Below are 6,412 nucleotides of genomic sequence, written 5' to 3'. Positions count from 1 at the left end.
TTTATACAGTAGAAACGTTTTACTGACTTCCAAACCTGACCAGCAGGACGTCTGCAGTTCTGTCTCTCGTCTCTCTGTTCATCACACCACACCGTTCTCCTCTCAGTTCTCCCCTCAAACATTTAATCAAAAGTCGCATTTAGTTTTAGATCAATGACATCATCAGAGATGAGGACAGACATTTTAAACTTCATTGAACAATCCTCAACAGAAGCTTTGAATGAACAGAAATGTGCTTTTGTTTCCTCGCTCGACCACTTTGGTTCTTTCCCGTCGTTGGAGAAAGCCTCAGCATATCCATGGTGGATCTGTGTGGACTTCCTGAACTCTAAAGGTTCACAGAAACCTGCGTTCTTTTAGACGGTGGTCTAGTCAGAGACCACTGTTCCAGTCTTCAGGGTCCATATAGATATAGATAGATATAGATATGTCTGAGGCCTGAACAGGACCAGCTGAGGTTTATGACCCTGCAGAGCTCTCTGTTTGCTCAAGGTGACAGAGAGGACAGCATGGGGGGGGGGGGGGGGGGGCAGTACAGCACCTGTCTGCCTGTAAATCTGGACCAGACTGGGGGGGTGGAGGGCATAGCTTCTATGTTTTTAAGTTTAAAACCAGAGCAGGAGTCCTGATAACGACACCGTGAACCTGCCTTCATGGACCACGGACCGTCTCTGGGTCTCGATGATAGATCGTCTTTCTTTATCTGGTGTCAGCTTTACCTTCACTCTTCACTCGTCCTCCTCCTGCAGCTGTGAGACAAGTCTTTGTTCTAAGACGAGGGAGAGAACATGAATGAATCTCCTCAAGCTGCTACGCATACACATCCACTACATACCATAAAGAATACAGGAGTCCATCCTCCAGCTGTACTCTGATGGGCCTACGATGGGAAACAAATCCTCTTTCGCTGAATACATTGATTTGACTTCTGAATTGTGCCGTTCATTAATCAAGGTGCTTCCATGTTGTCACTATCATGATCCAATCATGTATGAGCATGAGTTCACACTGTGTTCATGAAGGTCTGGAGTGAGTCTCAGCTGTGTGAGAGGACTGTTACCTGATGTTAGTCTGCCCTCTTCTGGACGGAGCAACAGCTACAACTGTAGAGGCTCCATTCAGAGGAAGGAGGACGCAGAAGTGACTAAAGTCTAGCGCTGAGTCATCACAATTAGGGTTGATATTCACCGGATGTTTCAAACCCCCGTTGATCAGGAGAATCAAGACGAGCAGAAACAGAGCTCTGCTTTCACTGTGAACTTCACATCAATGTAGAACTAATGCATCCATAGAGAGCAAAGGACGTTCACCGACATAAAGCAGACAGAAGGACAGATGAGACTACAGCTGGACACACTTTGTGTAAAACTACATCGCTAATTGAAGGAGACAATTGAACCGTGAAGAATGTTAGAAGCATTATACTGAGGCGTTAAGATAGGATTACTCTACAACATACTATCAGGTTACTTCTGTCACATAAATAAAAAGAATGCAATGAATAAAGATTATTATGAGGAATACAATAACTAAGGATGAGCATGAATGGATTAGAATCAGTGAATCATGTCATTCATTAATGTTCATCAATCGCTGGACGTTTACACCAAACAGCAGGTGATCCTACGTTAGGTCTAACCTTATTGATTAATGTTCATTTCTCATTTAGTTTAGGATCTATCTTATTACCTAACACTACTTCACACTTTCACGTCTGTAAATATATTGTTCTCCCCCAACGGTTCTGATTGACATTCTGGTGGAAGTTTGTTCCGCTTCCTCTGGTTCCTTCGGACCTGGTCTCCTTCACAAAGGTTCGGCTTGAACCGTTGATCCTCGTCTCCGCCTCTCACTCAGCGGGACGCTGAATCGTCTCATGAACCCCCTTTTGTAGCTGCAGGAGTCATTGCGGCATGTTTGCCACTTTAAAAATGTTTTTCATTCGTCAATGTCTCTCCTTTAAAGTATCTTTCTCTTAGTAGTTGGAACAAATCTTCAGCACTTTGGTGCATCACAGGATGGAGCTGCAGGTCACCTTAGACGACACAGGACGGCCGTAGTCAATAAGTCAGCAACACAAGGCCAGAACCGGGAGGGCCGTCATTGTTGGAGCATATCAGAACCCAAGTGACAGAAGAGACATCTTCAGCTTCTTGCTTCTCAGCTTGTGGAAGTGTTTCGGCTCGCTGCGGGCCTTTGAGCCTGCAGACGGACAGAGCTGCCGGCTCCCCCCACCTCAGGGCTCGGGTGGTAGAGATCCCCCTTCAGTATCAAAGTACAGCATAGAAGAGCACCTTCTTCTGACTTCTTCTAGCTATCATCTGCAGAGAAAGGGGTGCGGTGTTGTGACGCAAACAGCAAACCACTCTTAAGAACTATCTTGATTCTTTCCTTTAACGTTCTTTTACAGAATGAATACTAGTTCACTTCCACAGTTCTAATCTGGGCACCAGAACGGTACAAAAGAGTTTGATATAAATCACTGAATGAAACCTGATCAGTTGAATCAGAATGTATTGAACAATTACTCAACACGTTACAACCATGTTGTCATTACACGAGAGGTATACAAGCCGTACAACCTGCGTAGATATGTGTACCTATATGCATAGTACATGAATGGAAAGATTAAACATTTGGGCACCAATCAGTGTCCTGGGTGGGAGACCAAAAGGGAGGCATCACTCCCACCTTTAGGAACAGACAGGATGGTGGTTTGAGACCGCCAAAACAAAATGAAAGAAGAAGTAGAAGTCTCATTAAGATAAAGATCACTTTTACAAGAAAGACACAAACAAAACACGTATATACATTACAATGAGACAATTCAGTCACCCGTATACATTCAAAAAGTCACCTTTATGGAGAACACGGTTACCAAGTCACACTTTAATGCCCCACAGAGTAATGAATGTGTGATCAGTACAGTCTGCAGTCCATCCCACTAGATGCATAGTACTGGAAACCAGTCTTCCCCAGTTCAGTGTGGAGGAGCGTTTAAAGTGACCTTTTCTCTCCACTAAGAATGATAAACGTCTTGGTAACGTAGATAAAGGACCTTATCTTTGGAAGCACTACTAACCCTCGAGGTGGCGCCGGAGCAAAAAACTGTGAATCGTGTCATTTCTAGTTGCAAAAGAAATAAGATGGCGTTGGCCAAACGCCAAACTGGAGGTTTCAAAACCATCTAGAAACGAATGGGTGACGTCACAGTGACTTTGTCCATTTCTTACAGTCTCTTATTGTAACTCAGGGCCCCTCTGAGTGCTGAGGGAAGAAATAAACCTTCAAGAAATCAACGGTTGTGAGTTTAACACAAACTTCAGACAAACACAAAGACATGATCCAAACACATGATCCCCCCCCCCCCCCCCCCAACACCAAAAGTGTAAACTCAGTCTTGGTAAACCTTAAACAGGGTTCAACATTTAGCGTCTGGCTGTCTGCTCCTCTGCCAGTAACTCGTCATCTGCGGGATGCTCGTCGTCGTCACTGCGATCACTTTTGAAAGGCTGCAGCTGCTCAGAGGATGCTCGGGGTCGACAATGAACATAGTTTGTTCCGGAGGGTCGGTGGGGGAGATGCCCAGGCGCTTTAGGCACATACCCAGGTAGGCGTCTTCAATGAAGATCGGTTTAATCTGAGGAGAGACCGCCAGGATCTTGGCCGGCAGGTCCAGGGACATGACGTAGGCCATGCCCAGAGGATACGGGGGGTACTCTGGCTCCGCTATCACGTTTCGGGGCATGTAGAACTTGTTGAATGGGTTTCTTAAAACCGGGCTGTGCCACCACACCAAACCTGTCATGTAGTTGTGTTTGGCCGTGCGGGGATCCAGCAGCAGTTTCACCACATTGTGGACATGCAGTAACATATCAGAGTCAATCTTCATGACATAGGAAGCCTTGACGCAGTGCGCAGCCAGCCACTCCAGCATCACCATAGTCTTGATGGTCAGATTGCGGTAGCTGTCCTGGAAGTTACTCTGGATCAGGTCATGGTGCTGCAGGTTCTCCTGTTTGAGCTTCTCCTGCTGCTGCTCGGCATCAGCTCCCCCGGGTAGGCCCAGTACGAAGAGAGTCTCCACCAGCTGACCCAGAACCAGTTTGTCACTTCCCCACGTCTTCCGGATGGTGTCCCGAGCTGCAAGGTCACCGGTTGCAACGTGAACCATCAGGACCAGGAAAGGAGTCTTGGTGTGACACGTGGGCGTGTCGTCCATGATGAATTGGTAGTTTCGTGGATAGGCCAGGTGATACGGTCCAGGATCTTCCCATTGTGGTTCTGCTGCTGCTGATGACGATAGTGGTGCTGGAGTTAAGCTGCCCACCGATTTCCAGTCCCAGTTGAGATAGATGAAGATTGTCACTGCTACTACTGTGCAGATAGAGATGAATGTCCTCCTGGTCTCCATGACAACTACACAGAGAAGAGACTCAGATTATGACATGATAGCACCACTTTTCCAAATAAAGATAATTCTGATAAAACAGCACTTTATTACCTTTATGCAAGACCTGTAAAGAAAGAAGTCAAGTATTAAATGTATTATAAAGAAACTATTTGATTTGAATGGAAAATATCAACTCAAATATAGACTTCCTGTTTCTAAAGCATCTAAAAATGAATTGAGCTTCTTTGTAAAATCCTCAGACATGTGAACAGTGTTGTTATCAGTGAACTATTTGTGACAGTCACGTCTGAAAAGGTCTCATCAAGCACCCAGCGTACGCCAAGCTACAACAACTCATGATCAAGTACCGCACCTACTTCACCCGCCGCCGCGCAGGCCGTGATCACGTAATTTCCTGATGCCGACTTCACTACGGCGACCATAAACTAAGCTTAACCGTGTAACCTGGCTAGTTAATGAGCGCTTTGTCTTGAGTGTGCTGGGTCTGAGCCAAGTGGCAGCTTCCGGTGTTGAGAAATGAAGCCAACGCCGAAGTGCCGTTCCTAAAATGGCTACTTGTGTCTGACTCCAAACCCAAGTCAATCCCCATCGACCTCTATGTCAAAATGCTCAACTTTAAGCAGATGTTTACAGGCTGGTACAATGGACAGTTTTGGTCTTTATAGCTAATATCCCTGTACATGACAACTGCCGGGGTTACATTTACATAACTCTCCTGTTTGATTGATCATAAAGTGTAGGATCTGGCACCATCTAGTGGTGAGGTTGCAGATTGCACAATGGTCCTCTCTAAAGCAAGAGTTTGGTTTGTCCTTTCTGGGCTACTGTAGAAACATGGCAGCTGGCTCCTTATGAAGATAAAAACAAATCTTTCTAAGTTAATGTAAACATAACAATTCCTATTTTCACATGATTATACACGAAAGACATAACTCATATTCAATAACATTATTATCCCTGTCTGCCAGTAGGTCTCTCTAAATGCTACCCACTGTTTCTTTAAGACATGATTAACGGCCTCTTTGAGTGGCGAGCAGCCAGCTGTCTGCTCTGCTGTGTCGTCCTCAGCTCCACCCTCTCTTTGGATTCATTTATGACATTATATTTAATATGAGAGGCTAATGGACATTCTGAAATAATGTTTAACTGAATTAGACATTCTGTTAACTCCTCCTAAATACATTTATTTGGTGTAATTCTTTAAGTGTTTAACATGTGTTTTCATTAACACATGCGTAATATTTATCAAAGCATACCTCTCCTAATGGCTGTCATGGTAATGGTTTGATCATTTCATGTGGAAATGGCAGTAAACGTTGTCAGGAACTTCACTTACACATCTGTTCACGATTTAATGATTTATAGATGAGGCCTATTGAATCGGGTCGTGATGGTTTCTCATTTTAAACAGTCCGACCTCCACAAAAGGTTTTGGAAACACTTTTCTTTGCTCCTCCCACAGAACAAAGGAGATTAAGATGTCATTGTTTGGAGCCGCCCACAGTGAGCTTCACAATGGCTCACCTGTAGACGACGTTGGGTCATGAGACACACCATTCAACTGTTGCCATTTCAAACTCAAGCTATGACAATCAGCCACAGGCCCGAGGGATGTATATAGAGCCTCCATCGTGTGATGTGATATTGAACTCTGGATGATGTCACAGTGATCCACGACCACAGATCTGACCCACAGTCTTCCTCTGGGACCGCATGCTGCTTGATTACAGACTTGTTTTCTGTTTTGTTTTGTTTAATCCAAATGTTACGAGTATTTTAGGACAGTGCCAATGCAGACATGATCAAATTCAACAGTTCTCATTGCCTTGATATGTTTTCATACCACATCCAGGATTACATGTGCTGAGCTTTGTGACATTGAAACAACAGATGTACATCTGCGGTCCATCGTCCTCCCCAGTGATGCAATATGAAACCAAGGCTCGCGCCACCAGTGCTCTAGCAGGTTAAAACATGAAGGGTGAGGTGTTCTGTCAT

General features: G+C 44.8%; 1 protein-coding gene across 1 annotated transcript; it reads right to left on the bottom strand.

The window, feature by feature from the left end:
- Positions 1-2,869: 2,869 nt before the first annotated feature.
- On the bottom strand, positions 2,870-4,429 carry LOC142943669 (beta-1,3-galactosyltransferase 2-like). Its single transcript, XM_076085318.1, has one exon. It carries the CDS (start codon positions 4,412-4,414, stop codon positions 3,422-3,424), a length of 993 nt encoding a protein of 330 aa, XP_075941433.1. The 5' UTR covers positions 4,415-4,429; the 3' UTR covers positions 2,870-3,421.
- Positions 4,430-6,412: the final 1,983 nt, after the last annotated feature.

Source organism: Anarhichas minor, unplaced genomic scaffold (assembly GCF_050575085.1).
Source record: "Anarhichas minor isolate MPS153535 unplaced genomic scaffold, ASM5057508v1 ptg000149l, whole genome shotgun sequence".
In the NCBI taxonomy this organism is placed as follows: Eukaryota; Metazoa; Chordata; class Actinopteri; order Perciformes; family Anarhichadidae; genus Anarhichas; species Anarhichas minor.
This window is presented reverse-complemented; position numbering and strand designations above follow the sequence as displayed.

Coding starts and splice junctions, on each gene's coding strand:
- LOC142943669 (XM_076085318.1), bottom strand. CDS start 4,414: ATGGAGACCAGGAGGACATTCATCTCTATCTGCACAGTAGTAGCAGTG.